This window comes from Rhizophagus irregularis, chromosome 21 (genome assembly GCF_026210795.1).
Source record: "Rhizophagus irregularis chromosome 21, complete sequence".
In the NCBI taxonomy this organism is placed as follows: domain Eukaryota; kingdom Fungi; phylum Glomeromycota; class Glomeromycetes; order Glomerales; family Glomeraceae; genus Rhizophagus; species Rhizophagus irregularis.
In genome coordinates this window covers 2,759,269-2,784,401 of record NC_089449.1, presented here as the reverse complement: position 1 = coordinate 2,784,401, position 25,133 = coordinate 2,759,269, and the positions used below count along the sequence as shown (strand labels likewise).

Sequence of the window (25,133 nt, the reverse complement as noted above, 5' to 3'; positions counted from 1 at the left end):
GAAAAATTGTCGATACGGACAAACGTAAGAATAGTTATTTTTTCAAAAAAAAAGAGAAAAAGAATAAAAAATTTTGCCATATCATTTTAAAAAATAATTTAGAAGCTAATATGCAATAAATTTTAAAATTTCTCTCTTTATTGAAGGGCATTACGGCATTAAACTTTTGTCATGCCGATCATATTTGTCACACGGATTGTTAATGAATTAATGGTGGTTGGTCGGAGGTTAAGAATTTTGTAAGTAAATCTTACGCAAAGGTAATCGCCTTAACATGAATGAACTTTTGTGAAGAGATGATAAAGAACAACTTTTCTTTTATGGACAAATTATTTTAAAATGCATATATTAATTGAATCACCGATCGATAATACTAGATAATTGCAGATCTTAACGCCAAAAACAATGTATCTTTTTCTAGGCTTTAGCATCAATATAAAGAATGCAAAAAAAAAACAATACTATTACGAAAGCAGGTTTAATGCAACTTTTTAGTAAATAAGATTCTGCAAATGGAACAAGAAATATCACATATTTTTATAATAACAATTATAAAATATTTTTTTTAAAGTTTTCTAAATCTGTTACATAATATTATTTAATTTATTTTAGTGGTGCTAACATTTGTAAAACATGTCAAGAAACGTACATTAAGATCTTACAAATTTCTGCAACGAAATTTCTAAATAGAAAAAACGTCATGGGAACTTTCAATCAGATTACAATTATAATTATTAATAATTAATTATTAAGGTTATTTTAAAAAAATTGTATTATCTTATTTTTATTAGTCATAAAGAATAATTTTAAGTAAATTATTTTGTTGTAACTATTATTATTAAAAATTTTATTTGCGCCTGATGTACGCGATTTTTTTTTTATCTTATATATCTTTATTGATAAAATTAATATAAAGAAAAAAAAATGAGAATCTTTTCCTCATATGCATTAGCTATTTGCTATTCAAACAAGTTACGAATTTTTTTTTTAAAATAAAAAAATATGTATCCGATCTACAATTTCAATTCACGTGATCATTTATAATATAATCAGACAAATCAGTAGTCACCATTTAATGCTATGATAATTGATAATTCCGGCCAAAAGTCACGTGATTTCCAATAATATTTCCTTTTTATCTTTTAACGACGAAAGGTAAAGAGGTTCAATATGTTTGTTCTAGGCGTATCAAACAATTATGCAAGAATAACACACGATTTTCAAAATCATATGGTGTGTAATTATTTATGATAATGAAATTCTGCAAAAGGAACAAATAACTACTAGGGATTAAAATAACTATCTTTGGATCGTTATTTTAAAAATTGGCATATATTAAAGTTTTTTTTTTAATCAAGCTTACGAAATAGTTTATTCCAATGGTACAAACATGTGTGAAACATGCCAAGAAATGAATCTTATGGTTTTACAATTTTTCTACAAAGAATTTCTGCACAGAAAAAAGCGTCATGAGAACTTTCAATAGCTTACATTCCTTGATTCCGACAGGTTTCAATTAATAATTATTATAAAATTTTATCACATTTTGAAATATTCAGTGTATGTTAGCGTTTAGAATTGGTCATTTGTATTTTTGTTCCCTTTTTTTTTTAGAAAAAAAAAATTTGATCTAAACGAAGCATCTTATCGTTATCGTTATCAAAGAAAAATGGTCGACACACGGACAAATTTAAGAATAATTATTTTTTCAAAAAAAAAAATAAAATAAAAAATTTGAGATAATTTTTAAAAAATAATTTAGAAGCTAGTATAAAGCTAGTATGATATAATAAAATTTTGAAATTTTTGTTAGTAACTTTAATATATAGTCGTTGTAATATCCGTGATCTGCATGGGACTTGTAAAAAATATAAAAAATATATACATGGCGATATTTGACTTTTTTATCTTGTGATACATTGTCCAATAATAATTGATTTTATTTTATTCTATCGATGCTAGAGACATGATCTTACCGTCATTCAACTCGTCTCGCTGAGACGGTTCTAATGAGCTAAAGATCGTTCCAATACAATCAGTAGAAGATGGGTTATATCTTAGATCGGAATTTTTATTTTTTGACGTTCGAAAATTTAAAAAAATGCGAAAATTAAGATAACTCGTTATGTAGTGATCAAAAAAAAATGAAAAAAGACTCATTAGATTCGTCTCATTAAGACCTATCGAATGATGCAATAAATAAAAATTCTCGATAAGGAGATAATTAAGAACATTATTTCTTATGAACAAGCTGGTTTAAAATGCACATATGAGTTGAGTTTTTCATATTACGAAATTAACTTGGACAATTTTGTTTTTTATTGATTTTATTTAACATTAATTTATCTTTTTCGTTATATCTGATATAGAGGTTTCATGGGTTTGTTCTAATCTTTTAGCATCAATATAAAGAATGCAAAAAAAGAACAATAATATTACGAAAGCAGATTTAATGCCAACTTTTCAGAAATAAGATTTTGTAAAGAGGTTTAAATATGTATAAACATTTTTATAATTACGGTGTAAAAAATAAAAATATTTTATTATGTTCAGTTTCTAAATCAAATTACAAAATAATTCATTTCAGTGGTTGAAACATGCCAAGAAAACGTATATTATGATTTTACAAATTACTGCAACGAATTTCTATATAGAAAAACACCATGAAAACTTTCAAATAAATTATTAAAGATTATTTTTTTTAAAAAAAATTGTAATATCTTAAAAAAAGTCGATACGAACAATTTTAAGTAAATTATTGAAAAAGAATCTTTTTGATGTACAATACAATTTTGTAGTAATAAATTCTAATATTCGCGTCTGATATATAAAAATTTGCCAAGAAAATTCAAATACTACGTGATGTCTTGACGATTTCCTGTCTATTACGCGATTTTTTTTATCTGACATATCTTTTGTAATACTATACTGTATATTGATATTTGATAAAGAATATCTATGTTAATTGGGACATTTTACTTTTAAGATCGGTGATACAACATATGCAGCTAAAATGCAGAACTTCTTTTATGTCTGACAAAAAAATCATTCCGTATTGTATCTCGGTATATAAATTTTTGGGTTTACCACAAAATCCTGACAACCATAAAATCGACAGTTTACAATCACGACACCAATCTTTGACCGTCAAAAGTTTTTTTTTTTTAAAAAAAAAAAATTATATAAATTTTCCATTAAGCATTTGAAAATGCAGTGACGCAGTAACGGGTCTTAATTTATTCAATATAATTAAAATATAATTTGTAAATTTTATTAATGCCAATGTAAATTGTTTGCAAATTTTTTTCATATCACAGTTTGACCCGGCCGCCCGGATTTTTTATTTTGAAATTCAAAAACTTTTAACCAATAAAATTTAGCTATCCGATCAACAATTTTCATATTTTAAATTTTTGGCATGGGAAATCAATTGTAAAATATTTAATAAAATAAATAAATAAAATTGCTAATCTTTTTTTTTCATTTATCAGAATGATAAAGCAATGTGTTTATCTCAATTTATGATATTGATTTCTGTGATACATGCGGTTATCACATGATATTATAAAATATAAACTATTTTTATGTACAATATATTACTAGATTACTAAACGATTCCTTATCTTCTAAAATTAGAAATAATTGCATTAAAAAATTAACTAATCTCAATTCATCTGATCGAATCTCAGTCAGGATTTTGGCTGGATCTGTGACTGTCATGATTTTGATTCGATCAATTATCGGGATTTTGGTGTCGGGATTATAGACTGTCGATATTATGGGTGTCAGGATTTTTGGGTGGCCCCATAAATTTTATTGCATTTGGAATTTTGTTAGTTAGTTAAAAAAACAGGGGTATGTAGTTTAAAGTTTTTGAAAAAATACCCCTGAAATGAGCAATTTTTTAATGATCTCCTCGCGAAAAAAATATTTATAAAATATTTCATAATTCCATAATACCCGCTATAATTCCAGTCAAGGTCACGTGAAATTAGTCAAACGATTGCACCAGTTATGGACAATCGATTTAATGAGATTCTGTAAAAGGAACAATAAATGATAATAGCTATCTTTGTATCGTTATTTTAAAAATTTGCATATACTGTACTAAGTTTTTTTTTAAAAAAAATCAAAATAATGTCAATTGTACAAACATGTGTGAAACATGCAAAGAAATGTGTCTTATGATTTTAAGTGTCGTGTAAACTTTTAAAATCTTAAAATTTAAGGGTTTACTTGATTCCGAGTGGTTTTCCAAAAGACAATTCATTAATAAAAAAATTATGAAATTTTCAATGCATATTGGCGTTCGGGATTAGTTATCTGTCGGATAAAGTATTCTTTTTTTTTTTTTAAAAAAAAAAGAAATGAATCTAAATGAAAAACTATTAAAGAAAAGTGGTCGACACGAACAAATTATTTTGTTTTTGAAATTGTATTTTTATTTAAAAAAAAAAATTTTAAAAATCCGGTTTTTATACCAGGATATAAAAATGAAATTAATTGCTGATCGTCACACACACGAACCTTAAGTGTAACAGAACTTTTTAAGCAAATTTCACGCGAATATAATCCTTTAACCTGCATGAACTTATTTGTTAAGAAAGAATATATATATATATATGCACATATAAACGATGTTCTATTTATTTTTATTTGTCAATCGCTTATCAGCTTTGTGATACTGTACATTCATATCACTATACCAATAATATTTATATCTTTTTTTTTTCACATTTTTTTTTAAAAAAAAAATTTTAATTTGGTTCGAATTATATGAAACATTTTCTCCTGCAATATGAACGGCTAATTGGATATAATGAGAAAGATTTTTCCTTTATGGATAGTTTATTTTAATAAACTGCATAAAACCAATTGTATTACGAATTTCCTCAACATACCCGATCCGCTGATCATCACATACAGCTTTTCTCAAAGGATTATAATCTTAAAGAATCGTAGACTCCAAATGACATTCATAATAATTCTAACTTAATAGTTTACTTGTTGATATAGAAGGTTAGTTGTTTCACAATTAATAGTAAGTTACTTCTGTTTTTACAACTATGAAGCGCAACCCGATCCCTAGTTTACCATTGATGTATTCCTATTTCCTGGGATCTGCCGACCTGAGATGTATCCTTTGAAGTTTTTAATTATTACAATAAAAATTTTTTTTTTTTGTATTTCATATCAAATGAAGTTTCCTTAATAATGAATATAATAATATTAATTTTGGCTAGGCTTGTTAAAACTAGTATTTTCTTTAAGAATACTACTACTGAATACTGATTTATCGATCTTCGATCAGACGAATTATTTTTAGCATGAAACATTTTATTTGATTTTCATGAATGTCTAAAAATAAATTACTTGATTTATAACAAAGCCTTAAACTGGGCACATTTTATAAGAGAAAAAATTTAACCACGAAGGCGATTGTATAAAAAAAAAAATGTTTAATTATTAGCTAATAGACGCCCAGTTAAATTCCTGAAAACCAGTAATAGCCTAGTCAAGTATGCGTGTAGTTTAAAAAAAAAAATTTTATATACTTGAGAAGATTTCTTGGCGATATATTATTGGAGCAAAAGCATTACCGTCTAGCACTGCATATAGTATCCCCCTTTGAGCGTACCCCACTTTATAAGACTCGGGTATTTTACTAGATACAAAAATTTTACCCCAATTAGTAGTACCCCCCCTTAATTCTGGTAACTTTCTTAATTCTGGTAAAAATTATATTTTATACCCTATATATAGTGCCCAGTATCTCACAAAATATTATTCAATTTTTGAACCAGGTTTTTTGTATAAGACCTAGGGGTACTATATGCAGTGCTGGACGGTACATCACACCTTCTTTTTTAATATAAAAATGATCGACTTAAATGTTTCATGAGGGAAAGAAAAAAAAAATTCTTCTTTTTATGTACTATTAAAGTAATTAAGCATTTATATTAGTAGTAATAACCATATGAGTATTGTTCAAGAAGTTGAAATGCTCCGACAGGAGATTGCAAACGGACCTCCATTATTTCCTCCTCCAAACGATAATGCTGAAGAATTGTCCAAACAGTTTAAACGAAAAAATACTCGTTCAAAAAAACTCGTAAATTGCCGTATGTTGGTATGCTATTTCATTAGAAATCAAACTCAGCAAACATACAGAAAGTATGTTATTAATAAGGTTGCAGGAGAATTATGGCGAACTACGACTCGAAATAATAAACTCGCTTATAAGAACCTATGTAATCAAATAAATTCAATAATTAATCAATAATTAAATCATTAGATCTGATTTACAACAAGATTAAATTTTAGAACCTTGCGCAAACCAATTTCTTAGAAAGTAAACTTGACGGAAGATAGGAATTGGATTTCAGTATATGTGTATAATAAAATATTTTAGATAAATTAGATTACTGTATGAATCAATTCTTACTAGTATTTACCTTGTAAGAAATTCATACAACCATGTATAATAAATTTTTCATACCTGATTATTAAGGTTTATATATTCATAAATTCATAAAAATTAAAATCAAGGTTTTAATAAATTAACAACAATCTCTTTAATGTCACTGAAAAAATTATTGGGAAGTTTTGATTGGGTACGGTACTAAAGTGATAGATTGCATTTTAAATTGGATTCTGAACGACTTAATAAATGATAGAGTTAAATAATATTATTGAGTCATCAAAATTACACTTAGCTGCTCAAAGTTTTAAAAGTTTACAATTTTTAATTAAATTTCCAGACATTCTTTCTTGGTTTGATAAATCGAGACTAAAGGAAAAAATAAGAGATTGCCCATTTTATTCCATTACATAAAAACTAAACAAAAAAAAAAAAGAAAGATTTCAAACATTATACACGGTGTAATTTTGATATTAACCAAATTTTATAATTGAGGAGTTGAGTCTCTTGGCTTGTCGACATTCATTTAACGATATCGCGTTACTTTTAGAGTACGCTCACGCTTTGGAATTATTGGCGGTTGAGGTTGAGTTTTGATGTCTTTCGTGATTTTCCTTATAAAAACAATTATAATACGAAAAAAAATAAGTATCATAAGACGAAAGCAAAAATGTTTATCTTGTCAAGAATCGACAAAGTGTCTAAACTAAAACGAAAAGGATTAACGTCCCTGAATAGAACACTTTTTAGATGATCACGTTTAGGCGGTGTAGCCACTTATATCGTACACTTGATAGTCTTACAAGAAAAAAATTCTATCGTACATTCAATTTGTAACAAAAAGATTTGCTTGTAATAAAGAAGGATTCATTGCACATTTTCAACCAAGTTAAAATTATTATATAACAATTGGATTAAAAAAATCCCAGAATCTGGTTATGTTTAATTAAAAATGGCACAGGAATTTCTTAAATTAAAAAAATCTAGAAAAATCTAGTTCCACTTTATTAAAAAATAGTACCTGAATTTTCTAATAAACTGGTCCTGTTCTATTAGGTATGGAGGGTATATTTTGATTAAATTCGAGGTAAATATAAACGTATGTCGTACAATACAAAAAAAAATCCTGACTTAGCAAAATTTTGCTGTACACTTTGGGCAATTTTTCAGATAGAGTTCACACTATATAAAAAATTTTCATATTCAGAGGCTCTATTTGGATTCTACAGACTAACAACTCCTTAAGCTCCTGATCCATGTCCCACCGACAATCATTTCACCGACAATTACCGACAGACGTTTCACCGACTCGCAGGCAAATGTTTCGCCGACAATCATCTCACCAACAAGGGAATTTAGGATTAGAGTTAGGGTTAGGTAAGAAAATTAGGGTTAGGATTAAGGTTAGGTAAGGAATTAGGTTAGGATTAGGGTTAGGATAAGGTTAGAGTAATTGGATTAGGATTTCAAAACTGTCGATGAAATGACTGTCGGTAAAATGATCCATTATGTTTTTTGAAATAGAAGAACCGTTAAAGAGAAAGAAAAAAATACTGTAGCTTCACACAGTCCTTCTTCGTTAAAACTATTTAAGTCCATAAATTAGGAAAGTCGTATTGATGACAACTTATAAATTATCTTCGTATTCATCAAATAATCTGTTCCAATCTCTTTTGTATCCTAAATTCTCAAAAGACTTAATTCTGAATTGAACGTGAGGAACATATTTCAATAAAAAGATGGATGATTCTAAAGAATTTTTTACTTACACAAACATTCACGCAATCTCAATTGATTATAATGAAACCACTTCAAAGACTCAAACAATCAATCTATTTGTGCTTAAATATACAATAATGAATAACCATGAATTGGCTGCTATCGCTGTATCGCACAAGAAAATTAGTAATCATATTAATTATAATGCAAAAAAACTTTTGTTCTTTTTTTTCAATAATAATGAACGTAAAAAAGAAATAATTACTCTTGCCCTGGTGGTATTTTTGCATCATATTCTTGGAGATATATCAGTCGTAAAAGATTAGTTGTGAGAATTGATCCTATTATAAAAAAAAATCGATATCAAACCTCTTTTATAATGTGATTTTTTTTAAAACAACAATAACTTCTCTTACCCATCGTTATTTTAAGGCATATAATTATCTACTGGATTTGGAACCCTTCCCAAAGTTGTATTTCTAAGATTTGACAAACCAATTACGTCTGCTGGATTTAGACACGAATTTTGTTGGATAAATTGAGTCCTGTTGTATAGTCACAGCTCAGGTATTAATATTGTTGAAGAATGGATAACAGCCTTTCATCTTAAAGATCGAACAAATTAGACTACAAATAATTGAACAATATGACATTCGAGTTACAGTTTCATTTATGCGGAGCAAAAATGAAGTTAACTGCATTTAATGAGTAATCAATCAATATTGTTCGCTTTATATTGCGCAACTTTTATAAAGTTTTCTTTTTGTCTTACTCATTATTATAAATTAATAAAGGAATATATTTTTTTTAACGCTTTGATGAATCTTTGTCTAACTTTAATCCTTAAATTAAAAAGATACGATGAAAGTTACACATGCGTGACATTTCATAGTTCATATGTTGCTTACAAATTTAGAGTTTCAGATTAAGAGCGCGTTACTGACCAAGATTCCATCTTATCATGAATTCTAACGAAGTTTTTATTCATTATTAGTAAATATTTGCGATTTAAATCATCCTTAAAAGATTAATAACATAATTTGTTGAAGTTGATTAATATTTACCTGATATTAGGCTCAAAATAGAAGCATATTACCGATGCAAGGTTGTTAATTGTTGCCGATCAATAATTACAGTATACTGTGATTTAAGATTAGAGATCGTGATTGCCTATCAAAAATAAAAATAAATAAATAGGTTTGTATAAACAGATGAATCTAACAGATGAATCTACCAAATCATAAATATAAATAAAAACAAATATTCTGTGAGATATCATTTATTAACTTAAAGCAAATTGATGCAAAGTGGAGAAATAAGAAAAAAAACAGTATGCAATAAATATATCTCTATAAAAAAAATTACCATGTTTTTTTTTTATTTCATGTTTTTTCATCATATTCACGGAGTTTTTACAGAAATTATAGTACGGATAAAATTTTTATAGGGTTATTAAAAGAAATTTTCGATAATTTCAACTTATCAACTAAAATTATAACTAAATGACAAATAACTTTTCTAAATAAGAGAATAATTTTGTTAGTTTAAGTTTAGTTTAAATAAAAGTAATTTTACACTCACGAAAATTATCTAAATAATTTACAAACAATCCCTATGTACCAAATTTGTATTAAATTTATATATTTTGTACTTACTATTCTTTATTTACAAAAATAATTTGTGTTATATTCCAATTGGGTAGGAATTTAGCCACATACATACAGTAAAATTATAGTGTGCCACTTTATAGTATTCTAGTTTAATTATAATTTTTTTTCAAAAAAATCATTGGCAACTATATTTATATTCGCATAACAATGTTTTTCAAAAAAAAATTTTTATTTATTTTTAAATTTTCGTCATAATGACGTGCTTTGTTTTTCTCTCCCTCTCTCTCTTTTTTTTTTTTTAATAAAAAAAGGAATTATTTTTAGTAATTCAACTAAGAATATTTTTATACATACATATTAATGAAAGTTGTCCATTTTTATAAAGATATTCATTGATGAATACATAAACAATTGTCTAAATAAAGAATGAAAAAATAACAAAGTAAATGGGAAATATTGAAAGAGAAGAAGCTAATCAATTTTTGGTGTTTTTAAAATGCGATCTACAAAACCAAACCCAGGGGTAACCCTGGATTGAAAATTTGATCAACCAATTGATCGAATTTCGGGATTGAATTATCCCAATCGGTATGTATGTTCAAGGTAAAAGATAAATAGCAAAAAATTTATATAAGTATAACAGCTAAATTGATTCAGATTCCACAACCCGGGAAATTTCGCAATAAAATTTTAATTATGGAAATTCTAACACGAAAAAAGACTCATTGTATAAAATTATTCTTTATCATTCTTTTTATTTACTAGAAAATTCCGAAAATTCCATAACCAGTAAGGAATAAAAAATTCACATTCAGATTTTATGCCAAAAATTGCCAATTCCTAAAAAGATTAAATGTAACTAACGTTCTATATAATTAAATATTATCAAAACATTTAACTAGCGAAGAAAATATTCGTAAAAGAAAACAAAAATGAAAATATAAAAATTATATTATCTCGTATAAAATGACCATCATATATTATCTTATTTTTTTAGTTAAACGTTCATAATTTTTTTAAAATGACCGATGTCCAATGATTTAATTACCGCCACTATTCACCCGTATAGATGCGGTTGATTGAATTTATTTGATCACTTAGGTTAGAATAAGCGAATTTATTATTTCGAGTCGTAGTTCGCCATAAATCTCCAGTAACCTTATCAATAGCATACCTACTGTATGTTTGCTGAGTTTGATTTCTAATGAAATGATATAACAACGTACGGCCATTTATGGGTTTGTTTGCGCGGGTATCATTCCGTCTAAACTGTTCGGACAACTCTACAGCATTTGCGTTTGGGGGAGGAAATAATGGAGGTCCGTTTGCAATTTCCTGTTGGAGAACTTCAACTTCTTGAACAATATTCATATTTTTATTATGTTACGTCGATAATAAAAACGAAATCTATTTATTTGTCTATTTATTATTATTTTTTTTTTTTGTTTTTTTTTATATATATGTTTTTTTTTTAATTTATTTTTTAGGGAGAGGACATAGAGAAGTTGGACGTGTTGGACGCGGCATAAAACAAAAGTTGGAAAAATTTCGATATTTTTATACAAAAACACAAAAGATTGTGATGTAATGTTTTCACCTAATAAACATATCACCAAGCAATTTAATTTCTCTTGAAATTGATTTGTGTAATTCGAATTCGCCCTTATTTACCAAAAAAACTTTAATAAATCAAGAAATGAAACTTGATCAAGTGGTAAGGTAAATATAGAAGATAAAAATATATTTTTTTTAAAAAAAAAAAAATCCATCGCGGTTTATTATTTTTTACTTATCTGATTTGGTCACAAGTAACATAGTGATAGCATTGAGCTTAAATCCCATCAAGAAATGAAACTTGATCTTTTAGAAAATAAAACGCCGAAAGTAAGTAGTAAGGTAAATATAGATTATAAAAATATATTTTTTTAAAAAAAAAATTCATCGAATTTATCTTCGATTATTTTTGGAATTTTAGACTCGAAATAGTTTACCGGTTTTTACAGGTTCAGGCGCCAAATTGACCTTATTAAACGCGTGATACGAATGATTCACTACGATCTGGTAAGGTGCGAATTTTATTCTCCCGAAATACTTTTAAGTACATCTTGCGAAACACACATGGTAGACCTCATGTCGATTACGTGAATTTACACATAATGTGGACTCTACAAATCATTTTGGTGCTTGACGTAGTACTGTATAAATAAATTAACTCTGTAGCTGTAGGCATAAATAAAAGTTTTTCTGTGTGTCGATTTCGCTGTTCGATCTTTTTCTTTTACGATAATGACCAGTTACCAGTTAATGAGGTCTATTTTTAGGATAGATTATTAGAAACAATGATGTAATCACTAATCAAAACTTTTTATCTATAAATAGTATAGTATATCTAATATAGATCAAATTTTGGTATTGTCTCCTCAGTATAATAACTTTAATGGATTTTTAATGATAAGATATTTTGAGATCAAAACTAGCCAAAACTATTAAATGCCGCGACCGAACACGTTTTAATATGGTTTAATGCATTCATTTAACTTTATATTCATCTATAAAATACTGGATAACACTGGATAAGACTTATTGATATCATGTAAATATCATGCAAGATAAGACAATAAACCAATAATAAGTGAAAATTATATGCATAAAAAAAAAAATTTTTTTCGACCAGAATTAATACGACGTTTAATTATGATTATAAATCTTTATTTACTTGTACTCTCGATTTTTTTTTAGATTTATTTATTTATTTAATATTTTCTTTATGGCAAAATTGAATTTATATTTACTTCAAATCTCGTGTAACAGATATATATAAATCACAAAAATAGTCTCTTTATTTTTAATTTAGTTCATAATGAAATCTTATGATAAATTTAGTACACAATAGATGTAATATATGATACACTTCTAATCCAAATTGTGTTATAACCGTATAGTAATTAATTCAATTTCATTCTATTTCGATTGTATTAATAATGTATCAATAACATATAAAGTAGTTAAGTGGTGCAAGCAAGGAATCGATAAAACTTCTCCGATCAAAATCCTGAGTTTTAGTCGTAAAGCGGTTCAATTTGATGTTTCATTTATATTATTATTTAAATATTTTATATTTTAATGAATTACTTTGTACATGAAGGTTGATCATCTGATTTTTTCATTTTTCAAGTTGCAGATAAAGTATTCTTTTTCTAATTAAATTAGGAGTAATGTGTAAGGTCTCGGAGTTTGGGAGTTTAGATAAAGCCGGCATGGATTGTTCCGTTACACAAAAGATGCGGTAATTAACGTCCTGACCATCGCTTACGTAAAATTGGGTCTGGTCCAAAACCCGAATGTCAAAATCCCGAATAGTACGAAATCCCCCGAAAAATTGACCAGCATTAAGCATAATGCTGGCCGGTTCAGGATTTTCGGGATTTTGACATTCGGGATTTTGTATGGATCCCGTAAAATTATTTTAGTCAAATATTATTATTTTATAAAATGCAATGTTTGAATTTAATATATTTCACAACTTAACTAATTATTAATTATTAAAATATATATACGAACTAAGGAATACGAAAAAAAAATAACTAGAAAAGAATATGATTGTGATGAGAAACTAATCAAATAAAAATAATAAATAAATATAAAATCAAAATAAAAAATATCCTGATAGTTTCAATTTGAAGAGCCAAGTCCCCAAGTAATTTGATGATTTTAGTGTTCAGCTGTGACGGCGTGACTTCAATGGTGCAATGAATGAACAAGATTAGTACAGAGGTTATGTTAATAATAAAAGTGAACAGAGGCATAAATCAAACAATAATTCGTAGAGGAGCATTATTAATATGTTCTGAGTTACATAACAATATACCTGACCCGATGTCATTAGACAGAATTATTTATTTTTGTACTCTATAATTAAATTATCTATATTATGATAGCAAAAGATCGCTCTGATTAAAGAACGAAAACCATTTTGGTGCAATACATTTAACTTCTACAATAGGACAAACGTTAGTAATTCTTTGCTTATACAAAATTTAAAAAATATTTAATTTTAATAAAATTTGTAAATGAAAAAATTCATTTTTGATATATATTGATCAGATTGTATTAAATAAAAGGTTTAAGTCGACCTAATATAATGTGAAAAATTCAACCTACGAAGCTCTGATACTAGTTACAGATCACAGATTGGTACAGAAATATAGGACTATGCAGACTTTTACTTTAAAGGTCAAATATACATTATCTATTTCTGACCAACTGCTAGCTACATCTCTTGTATTTAAATGTCTTCCTACCAAAATATGGTAAAATTCAACATGGAACATATGACAAATTTTGCTTCTTTACTGAAAAACTTAGTAATAATTGATAAATCCATCCTAAGAAAATATCTTATTGTCGGCTTTCGAGCCTTCCGGCCACGTGCTTTTTAACAAATCACTATATTCTTCTTGGGTAAGGATAAATCTTTATGAATGCTTCTGAAATGTTCAAGAAAGAAACACAAGAAAGAAATAATCTTGAAATAAATTTAATTAAATTAATACTATTCTGTGACATAATTTTTAAATACATCATAGGTGGATCGTAATTCCATATGGATTAGTAGACACTCTCGTATGAAACTGATAGTATGCTAATATGCTTTATGTTTATCACGTACGGTAAAAAAATATGATTTACGAAATTCAAAGTACGACAGAATAATGAATAATTATTTGAATACAGGTTAACCTTCTTACGGTAACTTTTTTTTTTTTCTATCCATATTTAGTTTAATAAATTTATACAATATATGCAAAGTTAATAATCACTTTCTGATTTGTCAGTTAAATAAGCAAATTTTATAGAAGATCCTTGTTTAAATGCTACCAAAATTACTTGATTTAGAACTGAGACGTTTCACACAACTGCCTTCTAAACATGTTTCTTTTCTTTATACAATATCACAGTAGGTAACACAACAACATTGTGCGTAGTATGTAACGTTTTTTCGTTGCACAAATTTTAAGTATAAATAGGGGAACGAGTTTTATAAAACATTAATTATACTAAATTCAAACTCTATTTACGAAATGGATATTTTTAATAAGAATTCTTTAAAAGTAACTTCTGAACCTGATAATGGTAAAGTTGAATCAGATAAAAAATCCAAAAAATACAAAATATCATTCAAAAAAAGTAGTAAAGAAAATGCAAAAGTAGCTTTTAAAACCGCAACGGAAATCGCTCAGAAATTTGTACCATATTTAGATACAGCAATCGGTCTAGCAAATTCGATCATAGAATGTTATGACCTAGCAAAATACAATAAAGAAATTTGTAGAGTAATGGCAGACAGAGTAGAATTGGCTGTAACATCAATCAAATTATTAAAAAGAAGTATTAATAATGGAGCCCAATTTCAAGAAAAAAGTTATTATGAAGCGTTTCTTCATTTTAATGAAATATTAATACAAATTGAAAGTTTTGTTAAAGAGGTTTCCTCAATGAACAAATTTATAGAATTTTTTAATGCTGCATATGTTAAAAGTCAATTTGAAGTTATTAGAGATGATTTTGATCATGCTTATAAAGCGTTACATCTTGCCATCTCTATTGATCAAGTTATTGATCGTGAAAAGGAAGACAGTACAATTAAAACAACTTTGCAAGAATTAAAAGAATACTATCAAAATATTCATAAAGGAATGTCTGATAATTATAATCTTACAACAGTTCTTGCTGCAAAAGTTGAAAATTTGGAAAAGAATAGTGATAAAAATCTACTCTTTGAACCACCACGAATTGATCCAAGAGATATTACACCGCACGATTTAACTGATTATCATGGTAATGTTAAACTCATGAAATATAAAACTCTTGATGTGGCTTGTAAAAAAATCAATACTTCTATTGATGAAGATAGTCCTGATTCAAAGAGAGTTCGTGGAACTTTAGCTATTTGGAATCAATTACATGAATGTCCTCATATAATTAGATTCTTTGGAATTTCAAAATTGGATATTGGAAATTGTATGATTTTCGAGTGGGCTGAATTAGGAAATTTAAAGGATGTTTACGAAGGAAAAAAAAAAATAACACTTACTTGGCAGGCTAAATTATACATAGCAAGGGATGTTTCTCGAGGTCTTGGTTTCCTTCACGTTATTGGTACATTTTTACCCATTTTAATATTTGTATTTATTTAATATTTAAAAGTTTTAGAATTAAATATCATCATTATTTTAGGCATTTTACATCATAATATAAAAGCGGAAAATATATTGGTCAGTTTTCGCATAATTCACTAGTAATTATCCATATTACTTACTTTTCATTGACATTTTAATTTTTTTTTTTTTATAGGTAACAGATAATGGATATAAATGTAAAATAACTAATTTCGATCTCAGTCGTGGAATAGAAGATGAATCTCATGAATTAACAGATATTATCGATGTAATTCGTTGGATGGCTCCAGAAAAGATTGAAAGTTTTGGATCAAAAAAATACGTACCGTATACTTATAAATGTGAAATGTACAGTTTTGGAATGTTTCTTTGGGAACTCTCTTTTAACAGAATTCCGTATGAATATCTTAAACCTAATGAAATATCAAAACATGTTATGGAAGAAAAACGAGAGACCTTAGAATTTGAAGATGGTCCAAGTGATATTATTGAAGGCTTTAAAAATATCATTGAATTAGCATGGCAACAAGATCCTAAACGACGACCAGAAGATCCAGTTGTTTCAAAAATTCTTGAAACATTAGCTAAAACCCATTCTTTCGAAGGACATCCATACGAGAAAAGTATAAATGAGTCGGTTACTTCTTTGGCAATTTCACAAACAAGTCAAAGTGAAACCGATACTGACGAATTTTCTGATTTAATTCTTGGTGATGAAGATGATGATTTTGAATTATTACCTTTACAAAAAGGGCTTGACCTTCATCACAATAAATCTAGAGAATTGAAAACAGCAGAAGATTATAAACTCCCTTGGATCATTTTTAAAGCTCATGCAGAATTCGGTAATAAATTAGCAATTTATTGGAAGGGGTATTACCTATGGGAAGGATATTTTGTCGAAAAAGATCGAAAAGAGGCCGTTAGATTATTTAAAATAGCAGCAGATGCTGGTATTGCAGAGGCTCAATTAAGATATGCTTTCGCGTTCATTAAGAATCCTGATTTACCTTATGATAAAGACATTTTCTTAGAATATTTAACGAAATCTGCAGAAAATGGTAATGTTGTAGCTATATATAATTTGGGAGATGTTTATTATAAAGGTAAACGCCAAGTCCCTGAAAATAAAGAAAAAGGTATTGAATATCTCAAAATTGCTGCGTTAAAAAATTATAAATCGGCGACTGAAGCTTTGAAAAAATATAACGTCTCCCTTTAATTGTAATTCTTAAGATTAAATATATGTAGCTTTTTTATTTATTCACATGTAACAAGTCTTGATGTGAAATTATAAACGAATAAAGTTCATCTAAATTATTTTTAAGTGCCTGAAAATAAAAAAAAATATTTTTTTATGATTTTGCCAATGCACAAATTATTTAAATAATTATAGTAAGACTTCCCAGTTCTCAATCCATTCATGATCTTATTTTATATCATTTGCTATTGTATGAGATGTGTATTATGAGTATAGATGCCAGCTAAAGATTATATTAATATCATTGATGTAATAATAGTTATGTGGAAACTACTTGAGGGAGATTTGACAGGTATCTATAATTATGATTTACCTTTCAACATAATTTAGAAGAGTTTAGCAATAAAATTTTGAATATAGAATGAAGTGGAAATTTGTTTCATTTGGGAAACTTCTCGTCTCTTGCAGAACTAAAATGCTATACGAGGACCCAGAAATATAGAAAACTTTTTACTATTAGCTATACATATGGGTTTTTATGAGAGCGCTACGCGTTATTGACACCTGATATCAAAAATCCTATGAAAATAAGTAAATAAGATTTCAGAACTTAAGGATCACATGATTTATTGTATTTATGATTTTCGCAACACTATTAGTGTTTTTATTGTTTATTGTCTCATTTAACCTATTATATCATTTTTTTCGCCCAAAATAATTAAGATAATGGTAGGGTTCTGTTTAACATGCGTTTATAAAAGATGCGGATTAGCAGGATTGAGTTTTGACTCGCTTATTTTCTTAATAAACGATTATATTCTTTTTTAGAGTAGTAAGGAAGCTTCAAACAAATTTACTAAATTTTGCCGATATATATTGTATTTGTCACCATTTTTAAGCTAATATTTATAAACAGTTCTTGGCGATATGAACTTTACAACCATCAGATAAAATTATTGACGGATTGGGACGGACTAGTACTTTACGGCAACCGCGTCTTTGTCATTCTCCATCATGTCAATATCATCTTTACTTGTTTTTACTGATGACAAATTTGAAGCTTCTAGTACAAATACTTTACTGTATTGTTCAATTCTTTTTCTTCTCTTAAATTATTATTAACTTGATTATATTATCATTTTAATGTATTCGTAAGCTAATAGTGGAGGGATACTCTTAAGAAAGATAGTTTGCAAAGTGTGAATGTCCAAAGAATGAGTATTAACAATATGTGGCAAAACTCATGCTGTAAAACAAAAATTCCATACAACGACCTTTTATATGATACCAACTATAATTCATAAAAGTTAAAATTAGTGCGTAAACATAGTGTTCAAACGCTCGCGTTGTTTTTTTATAATAAACATTCACTATAATATATACCGTTATGTTAAGTTTTAAATTTAAATTTCGAATCGTAAAATTCTTAACATTTTAATATAAGAATATGATGAAGTTAACGTATTAATATTTGAAGAGTATAGAGGATAATTCATTTTTAATTGTTTTCATTCAATAAATAATTTTTTTTTCAAATTTAGATTATTAATATATAAAAGAACCATTGATTAATATCTTTGACATACATTATTGCACGATAGATGTAAAAATAATATAAGAAGCTTTATTGAAATTGGTTGTCATAATTTAAAGTAAAAAAAAAGGCAAAGTTTTAACAGTCTCATAAATAATTTATCATTTCTAATTTATTCATCATCTTTTTCATCTGCTGTAATTATATCATCAATAATAAACCAACCAATAATTGGTGAAACAACTAATTCATTAGAGTTTTCAAAAGCATTTTGTTGCGCACCTAAAAATCCTGCAACAAATTTTAATTTAAGTTCAGTATCAGTCGTAAATGGAACTGCAACATTTCCACTAGGGATACTAGATGGTACAAGTGAATTATGTCCTATTTTTGTTCCATTTTTTTTATAAGGATAAAAAGCCGCCATCCACCCACTAATATCACCACTAAAACCCGAACCAAATCGTTGTCTTGAGGCGATTGTTGCCCAAAATTCTTGGTCAACTTCACCTTTATAAGTTTCTACTAATTTCCATATAACGGGGTCCAATCTATCTAACCAAAAATCCATATCTAAATCTAATTGACGTAATTGAATGACTTTCTCTTGTAACTTTATCCAATCTTCTAAAGTACCTTCAAGAGTAACTTTAGGAATTCCACATCTTGTACGAAGTTTATATGTAAAATAAGCCTTAACCATATCTAAAAGAACAATACGACTAGCAGTAAGAGAAGTTTTTGTTGTAGTTGTAAAATCACATTCTAAAAGAGATTTTATATCAATTTTTTCTACAGCTTGATCGGTTTTCACGACCAACCTATTTACTACTTCGGGCCAATCACCTTTGAGACTAGTATTTTCACTATACAAAATGTCACCGACATAAACAGAAATCTGTTTTTTACCTTCGTGATCAACAAAGCGAGAACGAAATTTTTCTGCGTTATAATTAATATGATGACTAACTCCTTGTGCAATAGTTAACCAAATATCATCGGGTGTTAAACGTAAATGTTGGTGATTGCTGTAAGCATGAAGAATTGCAGCAGCAAATCCATGAGAAGTCATTGTACATTCAAGCACAGATTGATTAATTGAGGAAGATTCATCGTAATCAACAGAGATGGCATGAATGGTTGTTTCAGAAAAATTTTGAGAAATTTTATCTTTAATTGAAATATGCTCATTAAGATTATTCTCAAGGTCAACTTTTTCAGTAAGGATTTGGGTACTCATTTTCCTTGCGTTTCTTATGAAAGAAATGAATATAGAATAGGTTTGAGTTAAACTCACATCTTATACAAATTAGTTAACCACTATATATGTGTCACAAAATAATTAGCGTATGTGGAACAAATAGTAAAATCTTGTAAGACGCACATGATCGTTAGTAAGGACCCAGAAAAATATATGTAGGGGTAGGGAACACAAATGCGTCATCATCATTCAAGATTCTCACAATAGAAATAAATCATGTAAACTTAATGTCTGAACAATATCAGGTCAAATAAAAAGTCTGCTCATAGTAAAAAAATTTTTCGTCACCTGACCCCTATATATATTATTTCTGGGACTGTATTAATTGATATTTGACAAAAATTGAAAGAATTATTCTATAAGTCAGTATAACTAAGAGCAGCATGATCCTACTTGCTGCAGTGCTGCACTATATAGAATGTTAAAATTTGTTCGTCAAAGATAGCCAGAATAAAAGTTAGAAAATCGTAAAATAAAGGTCTTACCAAGTACCAACCTTTTATAACTGTATGCAAAATTATTAATAACGGATAATCATCAAATATTTTACTTTTACTATACCTTTTACAGTTTACTTAAACCATAAATTTTTTAATTAATAAATAGAAACCACTAAAAAGAAATTCTCTTTTTTGCAAGCTCAAAAAGATCCGCTAATTGGAAACGAGAAATGCAAAATCTTTCCATCACTTCCTTTCATTATTGATGGATGCTCCCAGAATATTATATTTCTTATATTACCTAAATGGTTATGGTACGATCTAGTCGATCTACTCATTTGATTACGGTACGTTCAGATTTATGCAGGTACTAATGTTTTTTAATGATCATACCGTACTGTTTGTATATATATTAATATTATCAATGTTGTAGGTACAGTACGGTACCATCCTATTTATTTAAAAAACGCACCTGCAACTTTAGTTATACAGTATAAACTTAAACAAATCGTACTTACTTAAATTTTTTTAACGCTTAAAATTAAAATTGTTTACAATTAATATTTATTATATTTATTTAATATATATCAATATGCAAACATTACTATCTAGAAAATAATTATGCTGTACATGCTAAAGAATAAATCTAAGCAAAAATGAATTAGTTATTCTGTACATACTAAAAAATAAATCTAAGCAAATATCACTTATTATTATTATCTCCATTTCCATTTTTTTTATTTGTAGTTCTTTGTATTTTAAATCAATTTCATATTGTTTGAGCTTTAGCTAACTTTCTTCTAGTGAAACCTTCCGTTCTTCAATTTCAATCGCACTAATTTCAGTTAGATTATCATCTTTTTCGTCATCAATAATAATTGTCTTATTGATATGCAGGACTTTTCCTTATTAAGAGATTTTTTTGATCTTTTGGATGATTTTTATGGCAAGCAACTCTGGTCAAAAGTGTGCCGCATTTTGCGGCAGGTGCGCCTGTTTTTAGGCGCCTGATGCGCTAAGTGCGGCAGGTACACCTATTTTTAGGCGCCTGAGTGCGGCAGGTGCACATAGTTTTTAGGCGCCTGATGCGCAGGATGCGCCTGGTTTTAGGCGCCTGAGGCGCCTAAGTGCGGCAGTTGCTCCTGATTGCAGCAGGTGCGCCTGTTTTTAGGCGCCTAATTGCGGCAGGTGCAGCAGATTGCGGCAGGTGCGCCTGTTTTTTGTTCCTTTTCGATCATAGGCTTTTTTTGGAAATAAGCATCTTTTGGGCTTTTAGCATAGATCTACGTACATTGCCAAATTAATTTAATAATTTGATAAAAATAGTAAGTTAAGCTTTTTTTGGTTCAAACTCGTTCCAATGGATTGGATGTTGTTCTATCCTTGAAATTATCACCAGACTTGTGGTTTGTGTGATGATCTCTTTTTATCCTGCTATAGTTATTATAATACTATTTTTAAATGTGAACAATTTTAGTTTATTTCAAAAAATTCAAAATTATTACAAATATTATCTACTGTTTAAATTTTCATGATTTATATATGAGCATAAAGAAGTAGTCTTTCCTAGTTAATATTATCTTCAGTTAATCTCTGTTTATTAAACAAAAATAGAAATAATTGCATAAAATTTTTATAAATCACTAATTATTTTGTGTAGAATATATACTACTGTACAATTATATAATCCATGGTTTTGTATAAATGTAGCAAATTAATAGAAATTACTCAGCTTGCTCAAATATAGCATTGGTATTGAAAATTTTAGTTAACCAAAGTCATGTACTATAAATATTTATACTAGCCCTGCTCATCCGATTCTAGTGTAATTAATTTTAGCAAATTAAAATTGAGTATAAAATCATATTCAATTTTTTCTTTTTATTTTCAACCGATCATGTTAAAGCTGTATTGCATTTTAAAATTTCGGAATACACAGATTATCAATTTTCTTAATCTGTTGTTTCAGTTGTTGTTCCAATTTTTAAAAATTTTGAAAAAAATCAAATGGAAGTAAACAGGGCTACTGTCTAGAATTGCATATAGTATTCCCTTTTCACAAAGCAGTAACCCTACCTATGATAAAAATAGTTTACTAACTTTAGCATTACCTCAAAATTAATCTCTATTTTATTTTTATTTCATTCTAATAATTATGTTATCAATGTTAATCTCGTTTTTTCTTGTAAAATAAAATTTCTGTCTTTAAAAACCTTACTTAACAAAAAAATTTATAATATATTAAATGGTTTAAATTTTATATGCAGGTGCATTGCAACGCACCCTTTATAATATCTCATAAGTATATAAAAGTCAAAAACACCATTCAAACCATACTTTAGTCTTAAAGTAAAGTTGTAGGGCAAGCAAAAATACGCATAGTACGTGTCTTTTGAAAGCTTTATAATATGTACATAAAGTTTATGCGACGTTTATTCAAACATCAGAAAATTTAACGATGTCACGTGATAATAAATGATCGACATATTTACTATGAGAAAATTACCAAAAGGGGGCGCGTTGCTACGCACCCGCGTAAAAATGTTTTTTCCTATATTAAATTACTATAATTATAATGTTTAACAAAAAATAATTTTTATTTTACAAATACTTTTATTAAAAAATAATTTTTTTAGCATATTTTTAAATTTTATAACTTATAATATAGTAATAAAAAAAAAAAGTCAAAGGTACAGTATCTTTATTAATTAGTTTATAAATTATTTTTTTTAATATTAACTAAATGTTATAAAATAATATTAAACTGACACATTTTTACTTATATATTTTAAACTATTTTTATCACGGTGCAGGATTACTGCATATCCAATTTCATAAGGCCTGGATATTTTACTAGAAATAAAAAAAATTCCTATCTTAGAACCCGGGTAATTTATAAACTCCTAATAATTTAATAATTATAAAATCTTGTATTAATATGATTAATAATAATAACAAACATGAAAGACCTTTTTGTGATTATTGTATTTAGTTGTTAGTTTTTTCAATTTTTTTGTTCATGTATTTATTTTACATTAAAAGATGGAATGTTGAGACTGAATTTCTAAAAAAGTCAAAATCTTTTATTTAACTATGTAATCAAAAGGTAATAGAATTCTTATTGTAAAATTGCATATGAAGTTTAAAAATAAATTTTACTTGTTTCACTATACAAATATATTTAAAAAGAAAACTAAAAATACCAATTATAAAAGAAAGACAATGAAATTATTCAAGATTATAAGCAAAAAAAATTTAAAAAAATAAAAATAAAACAAAAATAAATGATAAAAAGGATAATCCATTAAGATAAAAATTTTTTTATATGTTTATATTCATAATTGTTTTGAACATTTAATTTAATAAAATTTAGTTGGTTGAAAAAAAAGTGATAATTTCAAGGATATTACAACATCCGATCCATTGGAACAAGTTTGAACCAAAAAAAGCTTAACTTTACTATTTTTATCAGATTATCAAATTAATTTGTGCAATGTACGTAGATCTATGCTAAAAGCTCAGAAGATGCTTATTTCCAAAAAAAAACCTATGAACAAAAAACAGGCGCACCTGCCGCAATCTGCTGCACCTGCCGCAATTAGGCGCCTAAAAACAGGCGCATCTGCCGCAATCAGGAGCAACTGCCGCACTTAGGCGCCTCAGGCGCCTAAAACCAGGCGCATCCTGCGCATCAGGCGCCTAAAAACTATGTGCACCTGCCGCACTCAGGCGCCTAAAAACAGGTGCACCTGCCGCACTTAGCGCATCAGGCGCCTAAAAACAGGCGCGCCTGCCGCAAAATGCAGCACACTTTTGACCAGTGCGGCTTGCCATAGATTTTTCAACTAATAATTTTTTTTTCCTTATAAAAAAGTTTAATCAATTCAAAATTTACATCATGAAATGCAGCTTTAGAATTTTCCACATGGTACACATATGCAATTCCTTCATCTGAAGTTGCAGGATACTCAATTGGAACCAAAGTGTGTCTAACATCTTTGATTAAAGTGTCTCTTGTGAATACAGCTACTTCAGATTCTTCATCATCTTGATTTATTTCTTCAGTATCCATTGCCTAAATAAGAAAAATCTTGTTATTATAAAAAAATCATAAATTTTTGGAAAATAAATTTTATTTTACATTTTTTTTTTACTTTTTTACTTACAAAAGGATCATATTCTAACGGTTCATCAATATCTTCAGATGTAGATATAATTATATATTTATATTTTTAATAATAGTGAAGAAAAAATTAATAAAGAAGAGAAAGAAAAAAATTTTTCGATCAACAAACTCATTATATAAAAAAAATTCGACGCCATTAATTATTCGCTATGTCAGTATGATTTTGAATCGTACCTATACATAATTGATCGTACCTATAAATAATTGACCATACCTTACCTTTCAAATAATATCGTACCATAATTAAATACTATATACTCATTTCTTATATGAGGTAATGAAATTATTGCTACTTTTATGTTAAAACATAATAAAGAAGTTCGCTTTATTTACATCTTAATTAATTTTAAATACATACTCCATCCATACTACTAAAAATTTTAGTATTTATTATTTTGAATAGAAGGTTTTTTGCTATTCCTTTATGTTATATAGATCAAGAATTTTAGTACCTTGGCTAATCTGCCATTATGTTATTTACTTGTACTTTGTTTTGTCAATTGTCATCAAATGCAAAAGGAATTATGGCAAAATAGAATATTTTATAACATATTAAGAGAATAAAATGTGACTCCAAATTCT

General features: G+C 27.5%; 5 protein-coding genes across 5 annotated transcripts; 2 read left to right on the top strand and 3 right to left on the bottom strand.

Moving 5' to 3' along the window:
• Positions 1 to 5,977: 5,977 nt before the first annotated feature.
• OCT59_014021 (uncharacterized protein) lies at positions 5,978 to 6,283 on the top strand (the record flags this gene model as incomplete). Its single annotated transcript, XM_025324914.1, has 1 exon — positions 5,978 to 6,283. The coding sequence occupies one exon, from the start codon at positions 5,978 to 5,980 to the stop codon at positions 6,281 to 6,283; it is 306 nt and encodes a 101-aa protein (XP_025183665.1).
• Positions 6,284 to 10,803: 4,520 nt separating this feature from the next.
• Positions 10,804 to 11,121, bottom strand: OCT59_014020 (uncharacterized protein; the record flags this gene model as incomplete). Its single annotated transcript, XM_025315056.2, has 1 exon — positions 10,804 to 11,121. The coding sequence occupies one exon, from the start codon at positions 11,119 to 11,121 to the stop codon at positions 10,804 to 10,806; it is 318 nt and encodes a 105-aa protein (XP_025183667.2).
• A 3,683-nt stretch (positions 11,122 to 14,804) lies between these two features.
• On the top strand, positions 14,805 to 17,271 carry OCT59_014019 (uncharacterized protein). Its single transcript, XM_025315057.2, has 3 exons — positions 14,805 to 15,909; positions 15,988 to 16,025; positions 16,105 to 17,271. The coding sequence occupies exons 1-3, from the start codon at positions 14,832 to 14,834 to the stop codon at positions 17,149 to 17,151; spliced, it is 2,163 nt and encodes a 720-aa protein (XP_025183668.2). The 5' UTR covers positions 14,805 to 14,831; the 3' UTR covers positions 17,152 to 17,271.
• Positions 17,272 to 18,836: 1,565 nt separating this feature from the next.
• Positions 18,837 to 19,904, bottom strand: OCT59_014018 (uncharacterized protein; the record flags this gene model as incomplete). Its single annotated transcript, XM_025315058.2, has 1 exon — positions 18,837 to 19,904. One exon carries the CDS (start codon positions 19,902 to 19,904, stop codon positions 18,837 to 18,839), a length of 1,068 nt encoding a protein of 355 aa, XP_025183669.1.
• A 4,302-nt stretch (positions 19,905 to 24,206) lies between these two features.
• OCT59_014017 (uncharacterized protein) lies at positions 24,207 to 24,437 on the bottom strand (the record flags this gene model as incomplete). The annotated part of the gene is made up of 1 exon (XM_025324916.2): positions 24,207 to 24,437. The coding sequence occupies one exon, from the start codon at positions 24,435 to 24,437 to the stop codon at positions 24,207 to 24,209; it is 231 nt and encodes a 76-aa protein (XP_025183670.2).
• Positions 24,438 to 25,133: the final 696 nt, after the last annotated feature.

Coding starts and splice junctions, on each gene's coding strand:
- OCT59_014019 (XM_025315057.2), top strand. CDS start 14,832: ATGGATATTTTTAATAAGAATTCTTTAAAAGTAACTTCTGAACCTGAT. Junction 15,910..15,987: donor TGGTTTCCTTCACGTTATTG/GTACATTTTTAC, acceptor TCATTATTTTAG/GCATTTTACATCATAATATA. Junction 16,026..16,104: donor TAAAAGCGGAAAATATATTG/GTCAGTTTTCGC, acceptor TTTTTTTTATAG/GTAACAGATAATGGATATAA.